General features: G+C 49.4%; 1 protein-coding gene across 1 annotated transcript; it reads left to right on the top strand.

Annotated features, from left to right (window-relative positions):
• The first annotated feature begins 5,932 nt into the window (after nt 1-5,932).
• Nucleotides 5,933-8,367, top strand: GPR27 (G protein-coupled receptor 27). Its single transcript, XM_066195640.1, has one exon. It carries the CDS (start codon nt 5,934-5,936, stop codon nt 7,074-7,076), a length of 1,143 nt encoding a protein of 380 aa, XP_066051737.1. The 5' UTR covers nt 5,933; the 3' UTR covers nt 7,077-8,367.
• Nucleotides 8,368-15,953: the final 7,586 nt, after the last annotated feature.

The following is a 15,953-nucleotide window of genomic DNA, read 5'->3' on the forward strand; positions in this document are numbered from 1 at the left end:
CTTAGTGTCTGGCTTTGCTGGTAGGAGTGTGTGTAGCTAAAACTCAGCCCTGCCACAAGGCTGCACCCCCCTCCCTGGTACCCACCAAGAGCCAGAACTGGCATCTGGCAGCATCCCCTGCCACGGCAGCAGAGGCAGCCACATGCCCTGACACAGCCTCATGTTGCATCTGCTTCTTGCTTGCCCTGCACTCCTCCATCACTCACTGCCTCTGGGACAGAGGGGAGGGAATGCAACCCAAGCAGCTGGCCTGCATCCCATGGAAGACAACTATGGATACAGGAAGAGAAGGACAGGAAAATCTGTGCCTGGGGAGGTTTTACAGGAACGGCTTTTCGTAACTATCTCAGCATGCCTATGGGACTGGATAGCAGCTATGAGCTCCTGTAGAAAGCCATCATGTCAGGGATATTTGCTGTCTCACAGCAGCTATTCCCCGTGTCACAGGGGAGGTCTTCCACAAAGGAGCTGCTTCTGAAGAACAGTGTGTCACCAACAATTCAGCAGGTTAAGCTTAGCAGAGACAGTGATAGAAGTGAGCAGGAAGGAGCTATTCTTCCCCTCTGCTTTTCTTCCCTCTCCATTGAGCAAAGCCTTTAAAGACCAGGTCCCTTTGCAGAAGGCTACAGAACTTTTAGCAAGTGGCATGCATGGAGGCTTTCACAGCCATGATACCTGTGTCTGGTTATTTCCAGTCAAAATAATCTCCTACTCAATTATGGAGAAGAATAGAGAAGCTCAGCCTGACTCACAATCACATGGGGGAAAAATGAGAGGAGTTGTTCAAGTTCAAAACGTTCATCTTGCTGTGGAGGAGGATTAGTACTGCTGTGGAAGGAGGCTTTCTCTCCCCCTGCAACAGCACAGCACTAAGGGATGGAAAAGACCCGAGTCCACTTCCCTGCTGTGCCAAATATACTCCTCCGTTCTTCCCTCCTCCCTCCCCAAGAGAGCATGTGAAGTATTAAACAGCCAGGAATAAGCCCTTGAAAAATGTGATCGCTAGCTGTCAGATACCCCTCTGTCACAGAGATGCAGCTCTGTGACTGTTCCCCTGCAGATCCTCTGCTGCCATCCAGGAAATCAGCGTTCAACAGTGACATTAATACTCCCATCCACTCTGGTGTCATCTGTACATTTTGCATTACTGTGCTAATATTTATGGGAACAAAACCACATCCAAAATCCTTCATTAGTGTTTTGCTGAGCACAGATCTGGGCTCTGCTGGCTTATGCCCTTCCCAGCCTGATGGCAGTGCCCACTGCCCCATTCCCAATCTGACATCTGGATCCTCTGCAAGCAAGAGGCAGAGTGGAGGTTTTCCAGCATTGTTTAAATCTGCCTTCATTTTGCTGGCAAGTACCATACCTGTGCCCTGGTTACAGAGGGCAAACATGGCTCCTGTGCAGAGCAGTTATTTTGGGTAGTACTGTAAATTTTGCGGATTTTAATCTTCTCACGCTGTTTTCACATTACCCAGTGCCCAAACATTACCTTAATGTGTCTTCTTCTGTTCTGTCATTGCCACAAAGTGTTATCATGATCCTTGTAAACACCCACAAACCTGCCTCATTAGCTCCTGACACTCCCTCCTCCCCTTCCAGGGATGACTGATAGCCACCGTTATTCCGATGCCATTCCCAAGGCTGCAGCCTCGTGGTTTGCTCATTCTCCCCCTTCTCTAGGGTTCGTATCAGCTCTCTCTCTCCCACAGCACTGTTGGATTTTAGGTTTCCTTGGCAAAAGGACAGCTCTTTGTTTTGCTTGTGTAGCACCCTGGTCTCCCTGACTCACTCCAGTAGGTGCAAAGATAACACAAATAATGAGTGTCATCCAGAGAGCTTTCTGGGAATTACAGGAAGTTGGGAAGGAGGGCCTTTAATCTTTTTGTGCCAGATCCACCTCAAGCCTCTGTTATCCCTTTTTGCTCCAGACTGACCTTTCCATCTCCTTGATTGCAAAGCCTGAAAACTTTTCCTTGCCTGAATTATCTGTGACAGCAAAATTGCTTTGGCTGACTGCTCTCACCTGTCCTGCTTCCCTGTGGCGTGTCAGCCATGGTGGAGCTCAGGGATTGTCCTTCAGGCATGTCCAGACATTTCCTACTTCTTCCCTTACATCACACCAGGGACAAAAATGATTTCTACTACACTGTTACAGGGGTACAGGACACTTCTCTTTCCAGAAATGTTATGCAGAGCTCCCAGCCACAGGAACACAAATAAAACCACTAATAATAAATAGATAAGGATTCAGGAAGCACACCAGTGACTGATAGAAAGAAGGCAATATGCCACAGTATTTGCTGTAAGAGTCCCTATTTCAGCTGTCTTTCCCGTTCAAGGCAGTGAGAGGAGAACATGAAGAGGCAGCCAATTCAAGTAAAGCACACTGAAAGGTCAGAGGAATCCATCTAGCTTGTGCAGCACCATTTTGTAAGCAGAGAATAGCTCTTCATTAAACTCCTTTTGTGGAAGTGATTGAAGGGAAAAAGGAAAATAGTTTAACACTCTCCTTTAAAATGTCTGGGAATTACCCGTTCCCCACAACTGCTGTGATGGGTCTGGCTTTTATCTGGCTATTCCCAAATCAATGGACAGCACCGTGTTTCCAGCCCCTGCCAGAGCACTGGAGGTAGGTGCTCAGTGTTTCAGTGTCCAGGGCTACACCCATGCACAGAGGTGTCCCTGCCTGGCTCAGGGCTGGACACCTGGCAGAGCCAAGCAGCACCAAAGATGAAGGCTTTGCCATGTGGATACAGCAGTCCCTGCTGCTCCTCTTGGCTCTCAGTGGTTGACACTTCCACAGGCACTGCAGTCCATAGGTGGGAAGAGCTCCTTGAGCACCTCTGCAACAGCAAAGGGGTAACAATATACCCTATTTCTATTTTTCAGTCAAATGCTGTAAGTCTGGCACTAATGTCCAAGCTGAGACTGAGTCTGGACAAGGAGCTTACTTGAAGCTGATGGGTCTGACGCAACAAGACACGAAGCAGCCTGAATTGGTGTTGGCTTGCCTGTGTGGTGGGGCAGGGAGGGCTCTTCTCCTGGCAGGGTGTAACTAACAGGCAGAGTTTTCCTGGTGGGTCTAATGCCAGGTCAGCCCCTTTGGGAGGCGAGAAGCCTGCTCATATAAAGACTATTAACCCCCTGTCTGCCCCTTATTTTCTCCACTCTTTCTGGCTGTCCCTTTAGTGTCACATCTCTCAGTCAGCCAAATTCTAGGCTCGCACCTCCTATAGCACTATATAACAGGCTCATCAGGGAAGCAGCCCTGGGAAAATGGATGAAACACCGTTCCCTGCCGGCTCTCTTCTCGCTACAGGTGGAAGAAAGATGAGCTAGCAATTTGCTGCTGGCCTGGCAAGATAGCAGTGAATTACGGCAGCTCCTGAGCCAGCTCAGCTGCGCTGGCGAGCGTTCAGGGAGAAGAGAAACCCTTCCCGCAGGAGCGGAGGAGGGAAGCAGGTGTGTTATTCCCTTTTGTTCACTTGTTGGCAGAGACCACAGAGCTAACACGGGCCATAAGGGCTCCTCTGCTCCTCTGAAAAGCCACATGCCCCCAAGGACAATCGATCCTCGTACTCATGTTTGGCAAAGCACATCGGCTCCTGGCAGCCCGCCTTGGCAGAGCCTGTTCCTGTGCTGCACCGGGGGCCAGCGACACACGCGGTGTCCCAGCTCCTCCGCAAAGACAGTGCTCCCGACAGAGGTGCCAGGGCTGCCGAGGGGACACCGCGAACCCGGCACTCGAGTCACTGCATGAATGTGAGAAACGCCTGGAAAATTGCACAAAGCACTGAACAACCCGTGGGCAATTCTCTGTCACAGTAAAACTTCGGTGCAAATGAGAAACCTAACAACTGAAAACAGCTCAGATGCACTGGTAGGAAGCAAAAAACAGCCTCAATTATCTACCACCTATTTTTTTCCCCCTCTCAGGATTTCTTTGGTCTCCTAACACTGCAATAAATAACGGACACAAACCAGATCCTGGAGCAAATAAAGTCCTGTGTGATACAGATTGCCCTCGACACATCCTTGGGCCAAAGTCTGGCTTTGGTTCACCACTGTTAAAATGCCAGGAGTTCAGCAGAGCTACTCTGGACGTCTGGTGGCACGATCAGGGTCAGAGCCTGGTCCCCACTACATGCAGAGAGGCTTTCTGAAACCAGCCAGAAAGATCCGCTCGAAAGATGCTCCACCAGCCTTCACTTTTGGGGCTGATGCAGATGACTTAATTGCTACAGTTTCTGGAATAACGCTGAATTTACTGATGGCTTTTAATAGAATGCTCAAAAAGGATTTCAGACGTGTCCTTCACAAGAGGCCATGAAGGAAACTCAGTAATAGTACGATAATTGCATTAGCATCTCCAGTGAGCCCAGGGCCGTGCGTTGGTGCATGCCTTACAAGGCACGCAGAGAGGCCTTGCCCTACATAACACAAGGATGGCAAAGTGGGAGACAGAGCACAAGGATCTGCGTCTCACTGGCCTACATTAAACTGCCCATTATAAACCTGCACCAATGGAACAGGTGCATGAGCAGATGCTCTGTGCTCGTCAGGTCAAATGTGGTTTATCCAGCTCACAAAACCTGCCCTGTCCTGTTACACAGGACCCTCTGTGGGTCCTGTGTAACAGAGCCTGGGAGCTGGTAAGCCCCTGAACAACACAGAAACGTGGAGAGCATCCTGTTTGACCTTCTTAAGAACCCTAGTCAGACCCCAAATGACAGGTTCCACTAGGAACCCAAATGTCAGGCTCCTGACTTGAAGAGGCACCTTTTCCTTGATGTTCACACTGCAACATTTTGCCCTATAAGCTTGCTGCAAGGTTCCCCTGCAAAATCCCCTGCCCAGCATGGGATAGCACACCCAGATGCTGCACTGCAACAGGTGCTGCTGGACTTGCTTTCGAGCACAAAGTTAAATGGCCATTTAATATGGCCAAATCTAGCAGAAGCACACTGGTGACTGTGACACGGGTATATCACTAATGTGTGGCTATACTGAACCAATTCACATGCCATAGGTGCCGGTACGTGTGTATGTGGGCACATAGACACCTATCTCATGCCCAGATACACTGTCTCCATCAGCTGTGAACGTCATCATCCTCCGGAAGGGGATGCAGGGGATCCCCGCCACGGCCGCTGGCGCCGGAGACCTCACCGCGCCCCACCGCACCCCGCGGCTGCCCCCGAGCCCCATGCCCGCACTCGCCCCCGGCGGGAGAAGGGCGGGGGCCGGGGGTCCGGCTGCGGGCGGCTCCGCTCCGCCCAGCGCGGTCCCGCTCCCATCCCCGCTGCGGCAGCGGGACCTCCGCGCCGCTCCGCGCCGCTGCGCGCCTGGCTCAGCCCCGCGCTCCGCAGGGGCCGGGCTGCGCGGGGGGCGGAGGCGTGGGCGGAGGGACGGAGGAGCAGCAGGAGGAGGAGGGAAGGGAAAAAAAAAAAAAAAAAAAAAAGAGGGAGAGAGGGAGGGGGATTTACCCCATTGTCCTCGGCGGGAGCTGGGCAGAGCCGCCGCCGCCGCTGTGCGCAGGCTCGTCCGGCCCCTCGCCCGGCGCGGAGGAGCAGCTGCCGGCGGTAAGGGGAGGCTCCGCTGCGCTCCGCGCCCCCCTCTCTCCCCCAGCGCATCCCCGATGCCCCCGGGGCGGCGGCGGCGGCGGGCGCGGAGCTAGCGCGGGCGCGGGAGCCGCATGGCCCGCGGGGAGCGCGGCGGCAGCGCCCCGCCTCGCCGGGGCGGCCGGGGCGGCGGCGGCAGCGCGGCGGCGGCTGCGGGCATGGGGGCGCCGGGCGGCGCGGCCCTCGGCCCCGGCGCGCTGCCGCGGCGCTGAGCCCCCGGCCCTGAGCCCCCGGCCCTGCCCGCGCGGAGGAGGAGGAGAGGAGAGGAGGAGGAGGAGGAGGAGGAGGAGGAGGAGGAAGGACCCGATGGCGAACAGCAGCGAGCTGGGGAGCAGCAGCAGCCCGCACCTGCCCAGCGCCGGCGGCCTGCTGAGCGCCTCCGGGCTGAAGCTCGCCACGCTGGGGCTGATCCTCTGCGTCAGCCTGGCCGGCAACGTGCTCTTCGCCTGGCTCATCCTCAAGGACCGGCACCTGCACCGCGCGCCCTACTACCTGCTGCTGGACCTCTGCCTGGCCGACGGGCTCCGCTCGCTCGCCTGCTTCCCCTTCGTCATGCTGTCGGTGCGCAGCGGGGCCGCCTGGCCCCACGGGCCCCTCAGCTGCAAGGTGCTGGCCTTCCTGGCCGTGCTCTTCTGCTTCCACGCCGCCTTCCTGCTCTTCTGCGTGGGGGTCACGCGTTACATGGCCATCGCCCACCACCGCTTCTACGCCAAGCGCATGACGGGCTGGACCTGCCTGGCTGTGGTGTGCATGGTGTGGACCCTCTCCATGGCCATGGCCTTTCCCCCCGTCTTTGACGTGGGCACCTACAAGTTCATCCGGGAGGAGGAACAGTGCATCTTCGAGCACCGCTACGTCAAGGCCAACGACACGCTGGGCTTCATGCTCATGCTGGCGGCCGTCATCGCCGCCACCCACCTGGTCTACATCAAGCTGCTCTTCTTCATCCACGGCCACCGCAAGATGAAGCCGGCCCAGCTGGTACCGGCCATCAGCCAGAACTGGACCTTCCACGGGCCGGGAGCCACCGGCCAAGCGGCGGCGAACTGGACGGCTGGCTTTGGCAGGGGGCCCACGCCGCCCACCCTCGTGGGCATAAGGCAGGCCACCCACAGCCAGATCAAGAGGCTGCTGGTGCTGGAGGAGTTTAAGATGGAGAAAAGGCTCTGCAAGATGTTCTACATGATCACCTTGCTCTTCCTGCTGCTCTGGTCCCCCTACATTGTGGCCTGCTACCTGCGGGTCTTCATTAAGGCCAGCTCCATCCCCCAGGTGTACCTGACCACCTCCGTCTGGATGACGTTTGCCCAGGCAGGGGTCAACCCGATCCTGTGCTTCATCTTCAACAAGGAGCTCAGGGTCTGCCTCCGAGCCCACTTCCCATGCTGCCAAAGCATCCAGAGCACCCAGGGCACCATCCTTTGCGATCTCAAGAGCTTTGGGATGTAGGGGGGCTTTTCTCTTTCTAAAAAAGAAAGATGGATATAAATTTCCATGTTTCTGCATATGAGCTCAAGAGAGTGTGACCTGTGGGGGACATACTAAACCACCACCCAGCACCCAAACCTTAGGCTGTAAGAAGCTATTTTATTTATTTTTCTATATTTTGCGTATGCTCTCTTCAGAACATAACAGGTTGCTGTCTATGGGAACAGGTACTTGAGCAGAACACCCCTAAACCTTAGGCAGTAAGAAGCTGTTGTTTTTTTTTTTCTTTGTGATTGTGTGGTTTTTAAAAACAAAACAGGGCTCCGAGTTTCTGGTCTTGCTTCTAACGTTTCTAAACATGATTCCAACAGATACGGATTAAGGCCATGACATTTTTTTTTGTTTCCCTATTCCTGTCTGTTTTGATAAAGGCTTAACAATTTTACTCATGTAATATTTGATAAGGGCCAAGACAATTTTATACTAAAGTTATTTTTGATGACCTCAAGAGGTGTTGTTTTATTATTATTTGATTTTAAGTGAAGAACATGAAGAGGACGTTCCTAATGTGGTCAAAAGTCAGTTTTGGTGGGAGCTGTTGGGTTCATTCATTCTCAAATGGTTTGAGTATTTGAAGCCGTTAGTTATAACTTTTGCTTGACATGCAAACAGTGTAGAACTAATTTCAATTTTTCTTGTTGCACTATTCATTTGGTAATATTTCAGAACTATTTGTGAAACGTGATTTTAAAATACCAACTTTAAAAATAAGCAACTATAGCAGTTTTTAAAACCTAGATTGAAATTCATATTTTACTGCCTTTATAGGAAGTTATCTACAAACCTGGGTAATACTTGTACATTTTGACTGTTTTCTTTAATAAAATATTGAAAACCTTTACTGTATGTAATTGTTTCAGAATGGCAGCATTCTGCTTTGCTGACAAATAACTTGTGTATGTGGAAGGTTGTATGTCTTGTGTCTGAGTAGATTTCACAGCTAAGGTTATTATGGACAAGCACAATCCTTATTTGCTGTTAGATCTCAATTTAGGTGTTTATACCAATAAAAGTGACTAAAGCTATTTTTAAGAAGACTTAAATTCATGATGGGCAACAGGTTTAAATAGCACAATTCTTTGTGTCTGCTGAAACCAAATTTCTGTTGTAGCTAATTGCTCCTCTGTTAATGATAGGAAAGAGTGTGTTAATTGTGGATGGCTAATTTTAGTTGGCAAAGCAGTTTTTTAACGCTGTGGCTTGGTCAATACCCTACCCATTTGTGAACTATATTCTTAATGGGAAGCTCACATTTATTAAGCATGGCATTCTAACCTGCTCTGTTGTTCCACAAAAACGTCTCTGAAAGTATTTTAGCCAGTAACCTGATGGCAGGACCCTGGCACAACTTCTTAGCTATCTCAGAGGAAGCTGTCCCTGAGGTGCTTCCCTTTCTGATGGATCATGCAGCATGTAACAAACATGTGCTGGAGCAAGTCTCACACAAAATGGCAGGGGTACAACCTCAACTTACGTGAAGAAATCTGTATCTGCTGAGTAGAGACTAGTCCAAAACTGGTAGACATCACCTGAGAAATGTTGTCCTGTGACTCTGAAGGGAGCACAAGAGACATGGCAGATCAGAAGAGGGCAAAGGTGGCGGCTTCAGATTGAGGCGGGGAATGAAATGAGGTGGGACTCCTGGTTTGGGTTAAGTCTTGTTTTCCACCCCCAGCTGGGAGTGGGACACCAGAAAGGCAGCATTTCCTGCAGTTCATAAGGAGAAGGGTGCAATTCGAATTTTTTGGTACAGTTGCAGTACCAGTGCTGCCAGAGCTGGGCTAAGAAATATGACCATGGATGGGGTATCTTGAAAACAAAGACTTAAGGATCATTTCTAAATCTTCTAAAGTATTTTGAAAATGTACCTGGGTACAGAAGGAAAGCTGTCACATACTTCAGATCACACCAGCAGCTGGTTATCAGTGCTAATTATATTTTCAGGCTGGAATATGAGATAATAGCTTAGGGAGTCTTGTATGGCAATGGGGTAGAGCTGTGTTACAAAGATTGTGGGGCAAGGCATGGTTGCTGTTGCTGGGAATTGTGTTCCAAGTGTACTTCATACCCCTGGTTTACTTTTAGGCATTTTCTGCAGGGTTCCAACTTTTGGAACTTTTCTCATATCTCGTATTTCCCTCAGAAGCTGCCTACATAGTGGGGGCCTAGAACTGTGATCTGTAACTCAGATCTTGCCATCTTTTTCCTAATCCTGCTGGTAACCAAGCCAATATTTTCTGTCTCTTTACTCTATTAAAAATGTCTGATATTTTGGCATACTCTCTCTCTTCCAGGCTATAAGTAGTATGGTTATGATTCTATTTAAACCACAGAGATGGGAAAATAGTTATTTTAAAACCTCCTTAAAAGCTGCAAGGACCAGATTTTTCACTTGTAGAAAAAATGAGCACAAGTCGTAGAGTCAATCATATATGCGGGGGATGAAAACTCACCTTTGGGTGACCTGATGGTTTTATTTAGGCTTGGCTTATCAAGCAGTGCTGCTGTATTGAATGCCAGGCTCTGTGCAGAGGCATCCCCCAGCTCAGTGATGCCCTCACAAGATGGGTGAGTTGGTTCTTATCTGGTGAAGATAACGGGTGCTTTGCTATCACCCATCAGTGGCAGCCAGACCCAGCCTTGCTACAGCACAAGCATACAAAAACAAACAAACAAACAAAAAACAACCCAAAAAAAAAGCCCCACAAAAAACCACCCACCAATTATCTGTATACCATGTCTTTTGCTTGCACACAGCTTCCAGGGCTGTCTCAGGACTCCTGATATACTCTGAGGGCAAAATCAGTGCTGTTTGAAGTTCATGTTTGAAGTTAATTTTATATTTTAGGTACTTGCGATGTCAGTCAGATTATGATCCTAGCTGTGGTAGTACAAAAGAGAAGGAACTCCAGTTGCTTTAATTCAGGGCTTAGATGGGTGTTGTACAATAGGGCTTAATTTCAAAAGACGTGAAACTAAATATCAAGGACGTGGCAGAAAATTAAGGAGTATTCAGTGCCAGCACACCAACAAACATCACATTGCTGGCTGAGAGTGCACCAAGAAAGTAAGGAAAACCAGAAGGGGCTGGAGAAGCACCAGAGGATAAATATTCCTTCTGAAATCTGAGAAAATATAAGAAAGTTTAAAACAAACAAACAAACACCACCCAAAAACCACTTCCTAAGCACAGCATTCACATGTTCTCATGGCAGCCTTTAGTCTGCATAGGGGAAAAGTGGGTCACAGAGATTAAATGCTTTGACCAAGATCAGAGAAGGGGTGTTGGGGTGGATGAAAACCTGCTCTGGATTAAAAAAAAAAAAAAAAAAACCACCCAAAAAAAAAACCAAAAAAAAAAAAAAAACCAAAAAAACAAACCACACAGAAAGAAATGATGTTGGGGAGGATGGAATGAGCATAGGGAGAGATGGTTGCTGCTGTTGCGACTGTGAGGTGTGGCTGTAAATCTTCCATCCAACAGAAACCAGAGCACTTTTGGTGTCACTGAGAAGTGCCAGTGGCTGAGACTCAGTGACATCTGGGTGTTAATAATTATTCCCACATGAGAAGCTGTTGCTGCTTGTACAAGTCCTGGGCTCTCTTGCAAAGACTCAGATGGTTTGAACCCCTCTCCCCATCCCTACTGGCCAAAACACAAAGTACTCATAAGGTTTGGTGGGCTGCACAGCAGCGGGGCTCTCCCAGCTCTTCCATCGACCTGTGCTTCACCAGAATGTACATTCAGTCTTCTCTCCACCCCTCCAGGCAGCTGCATGATAGTTTCCCATATTCTGGGCACCACAAGTGCTGAATACCACAGGAAATACCAATATCATCTCCCCCAGAGATTCTTCACAGTCTGGCTCAGAGGTCACAGCATGTTTCTTCTGCATATCTGCGGTGAGGGATTGCAGTTGTGCTGAGAGCTGCTCCAGAAAAATCTTGATTGCTGCTGGCATCTTCACTCACCAGGTATTTAACACATTCCTTACAAGCGTTGCCCATCAAAATCTTGAAGTCAGCAGAGGTTTTTAGTAGAGACTTAAATGTCAGGCCAGCTTGAAAAATGACACTGGTCTGAAATCCCAGTTAGCAGCTAGGATGATCTCTGATTTACAGCACTCGGTGCCTGCAGTACTCTGGGGTGCTTGTAGCTCTGCTGTTAGATTTGGAAAGAGTTTGCTAGGAAAGGAGCTGAAACATTTGGCCTCAGCCAAATTATGTTGTTGGGTAAGGGTCTCATTCAGTGGTCATGCTAGAGGTGGAGGATGAGCAGGGGATGCGTAACCCACAAGCTGTCATCATTTGCTTTTCCAAAGCCAGGTCTGCACAGAGGAGGCAAAGCTGCCTCCCAAAATGGTGTGAAGCCAGTAGCCTCGAGGAAAAGGGCGGGAATTTGGCTTAGTCTGATGGCAACAGTTCCTTCCTGAGGCTCTACCTGGATGTGGTACAGCTACATCTTCAGAAGGCTGCTCTGCCATATGCTGTGGGGCTGCTCTGGGACACACTGTGCAGAGCTCAGAGGAGAGCAAAGCTGGCATTTTCCCTCTCTTCCCAGAAAAGGATGTGGCTGGACCTCTGCCACTCACCCCACATGGTTAAGCACAGTCACCTTGCTCTTTGGAGGCACCTGCGCTTGCTCAGAATTGCCAACAAACTGCCCTGAGGGAAGTGGCTCCAGACAAGAGTAACAGACACATATTGGCAGAATGCAATGCTAAGTATCACTTCATTAGCTCAGGCTGCAGATTGGATCATTCCACACAGTATCAGAATACCCCAGAAACCTTATTAGATAGTTATGCTGCTAATCAAAAAATTATTAGAAACATGGCAGGGGGCTGTTTTCTAATAGAGGTTTCCTAAAGTCATCATTTTTAGCACAGCTTCCTTTGTAGTTGCTCAAAACACTGCACAGGCTATAATTAACTCTATTGTGATAGGAACCAGGAAGCATTTCCCATGCTAAGAATGCTGAAGCGTTCTTATGCTTCAGAATATTAAAAAATATATGATACGTTGAAGAAATGCAGCCATCCGAGAAAGACCATCCGTGAAGATGGTCTCCTAAAAGCTGGTGCTGAGTCGTGCTGGGTTGGGGCTGTGCTTATGGATATCTTACCCCAAACCTCCTTTTATGCTGGTGACTTCTGATGCCATGTCATTCCTGAAGGACTTGTGTGGGGTAAATCCTTACTCATCCATCAGTTGTAGAACTGGTGACCCTGAGCTGATTTTCCAACTTGACATCTGTGGCACTCTGACTTTCCCTAGAGCTGCTGATGCTGAGCATCTCCGACCCTATTTTCACTAGGTACAAGTCATTAACTGCCCCACACCTCGATGCTTTATCCCAAGAATGATTAGTTATTCACCTTTCTAACGCACAGAACCACTGATGGCAAGAGCATTATCACGGGTGAACAATCGCTGACTATACAAGCTTTCATCACTTTAAAGTCAAGCTCAGCCTTTCATGCAAGCTGTTGCATTTCTGTATTTCTATTAATGTTTAATGACCTCAGCACTTGCACTCTGTCTTTGATCTCGAGTCATGCATGGCTGTACTGTGGATGTATTTATTGGAAGACCACTGTCTTCAGTGCCACATTTTTCTCGTCTGCCGTGACCAGGTTGACAGCACAAAGCACTTTGTGTAGGAGGCTTTCAAGTTCAAAGCTAGTCTTGCAAGGGCACAGGGAAGCTGTGAAGCCACAGCTAATTTTAGGCACTCATCATGGCATTCATAGAGTAGGCAGAAATCAAGAGATTGCCCAGTGGAGAGAAAGCCCATCCTAAAGTTTCTGAATGTTTTTTACTGGTATGTCATTAAAAAAAAAACAATGCTGTGTTTGTGTGAGGATGATTAACCATTGGAACAAATCACCCAGAGGAAAAAAAACGGATCTTCCATCTGTGAGACGTGCAGTGTGAGCCTGCGCGCCTGCCCACGGCACACCTGCCCAGAGCCTGCTGCCTGCCCAGCCAGGGTCCCTGTGCTGGGGTCTGGGGCTCAGCCCCAGCACACAGGCAAGAGAAAGAAATCAGAAACACCAGTAAACAGCACCAGAACCCTCTCTGTCTCAGGGTGATTCACTCCTTCCTTTTGCTAACTGTTTTACAACACCCATTTTATCACAGCATATAAACAGCAGTGCTCGCTTCTCTCAGAAATTTTAGCAGAGGTAGAGCTAAAATGGCTTTGTCATTAAAGAGGGAAACACCAGAGGATTCAGAGGAAGGGCTGAAGTCTGGGTGCCTTTTGACAGTAAGAGAAAGAAGAGTGATTTAGTGGAATATTACCTCACTGCATCGAACCACTCAATCTGCCCCATCTGTCACTGAGCACTTGCACGAGGGTACTGGAAAGGAAACCGTTGAGTAGCTTGATAATCGAGTAAATCAACTGGACTTTTTCCTTTCCCTCTCTCATTAGGCTTTGCACGCTCACACTACACAGGAGGTCCCTCAGTGTGCTCTGCCAAGGGCAAGGGGACAGTCCCCTGGGTGCCACAGGGTGCAATGGCCCTGGGGCAGAGACCAGCTCTGGGTGCCCACAGGGCTGAGCTGCCCTCAGGAGCCAGTTCCAGCAGAGCCCCAGGAGACATCTGGGCGTGGGCAAAAAGGGAATGTCTTCAGCCAAGCTGCAGTGACTGCAGGGGGAGAACATGGGCACCTGAGCCAAGGAACCAGCGGCATCACAGGCAGAGGTAAAGCTGGAGCTGTGATGTGAAAGCCAGGAGGGTCATGTTTGGGCTGAGCATCACCAAAGGGTGATGAGGGAGGCTGCAGAAACCGGGCTTTGCAGGACCTGCCAACAGAGCCTCCAGTGGGGACACAGGGTTTGGCAATGATTTTCCTCCTCAGAAGATCCTAAATACTCAGCAGGACAGACATTTTCTTACTGTTTGTTCAATATTTGTCAGAACCTAAGTGCTGGTATAAACCAAATCCAAATAGTTGAAGGCTCTGCTACAATGTGTGGAAGGTTTGTTAGTGACTTTGGAGAGTTTAATGAAAGGGTGGGGAAGGGAGCTGGATTTATGGCATCATCACAGTCAAGAAATTTTGCTGTTGGATTTGAAGGCGTGAGGGAACCTTTCTATCAAGGTTTCATCCGTGTGAGAAAAGAAATTGGGGAGGAAAAATTTAAAAACCTGCTAATTTTACAGGATGCGGTGAAATTTTTGGAAAGAGTGAGAATGTTGGCAGCTGCCTCACTGACACCTTTCCCTGAGCTGACCCTTCTGGTCCCATGAAAGAGGTCAGAGGTGTGCTCTGCTGCCTGGGCTCCCAAGTAGCCTGGAGGAGTAAATAAAGGGTGAACCCTGCACCCCCTGGAATTAATATCAGCTTTGCTGGTTTGGAAACTCCTTGCAGCAGGAGGCACTTCTGCCTGTTTGTGGTGAAAGAGCCCACAAAGCTATGCATGAAATGACATGAGTGCTCTCACATGTGCTAGAGAAAAAGTAAATAAAGAAGATTCAGCCCTGCTTGCTGGGCTGGAACCAGGCCATATTTTTAGTCTGCTTCTGCACTGAGTTACTGCCTTGGGATTTACAAAGCCACATTGTGCTTTAAAAGCAGATTTAATCCTTTCTGTGTGTTACGATGCTGTGGCAGAGGCACGGCACCAGAGTTTGGGAGATCTGGTGGGATTCCCAGCTCAGGAGGAGATACACTGCCCAAGCAGTGCAGTGCAGAGCTCCACAGGGCCCGTCCTTCCTGCACCATGTGCTGGGATGCAGGGCAAGGACAGCATTGCAGCCCAGGCTAACTCAGGCTGCAGCGATGCAGGTACACGCTGAGTACAGCTCAGGCACTTGCTTTCTGTGGTCTGTGAGGTTCGTAAACTTCTGGGGACAGGGACATGCCTGTAACACTCTGATATCTGGTGCCACAGTGCAATGGAGCATCAGTCTGGGGTGCTCTGGGCACTCCTGGCACACAGTTGATGTGCACAGAGTTTCCCAGGTTTGGCAGAGGAGACTTTCTGTCCTTTTGACATTGTGCTTGCCTTCATTTTTTGCCCCACTAAGCTGCTCACACTCAGATTTTTGGGAAACCCCTGCCAGAGGAGGAGGGTTTACACCTGTCCTCTGTGGCTATATTGCTCTTTCCTCCTCTCCTGCACACTCTGCTGTCACCCTGCATTGTACTCCTTGTCACAAAACAAGCTGCCGTCTACCCTCTTCCCTTCAGTGCACCAGGATTACTCAGCTTCAGCCTTTCCCAGCCAGCCTTTCCCAGCCCTGATGACTGGGCACAGTGACCCAAAGGCTGCCACCATCCTCCGAGGCAGACATGCCACATCATTGGAATGTATCCTACTGCACTGGGCTAGGTCTGCCTGCACTCGTGCCTCTCCTTGAGAAACCACAGGTGATTTGCTGATGTGCATTAAACTCATCTTCATTCCTGTGCTCAGAATTATTGATCAGTCTAACGACTGTACCCCTGCTGCTTTGTCATTTCATATCTATGTAACAGAGAAAGGCACATTGATTTTACTGTTACCAAAATCCTCTTGCATTTGCACAGTCTATTCTCTTCTTGCAATTTTCTAATTCCTCCTGGAAAACACGTTACACATTGTCAAGATCAAATTCCTGAGACATCTTGTTTAAATCAAGGGATTCTTAGCACCTTCTGTTTCTTTTGAATATCCATCTGTGCAGAAACAACAAATCCCAGAGCTCCTGGGGCAGGGGGGAGGCACTGGCAAGGACCTCCGATGGGGTCACGCTTGCTGGTGTCATCGTTTGCTTTGTTGGATTGTGCTGATGCAGAAAATTAGCAAAGTACCTCTTGACAAGGAATGTTATACGATCTTCA

The sequence above is a fragment of the Chamaea fasciata genome, unplaced genomic scaffold (genome assembly GCF_029207755.1).
Source record: "Chamaea fasciata isolate MVZ Bird 193981 ecotype frontalis unplaced genomic scaffold, bChaFas1.0.hap1 SCAF_13, whole genome shotgun sequence".
Taxonomy (NCBI): Eukaryota; Metazoa; Chordata; class Aves; order Passeriformes; family Sylviidae; genus Chamaea; species Chamaea fasciata.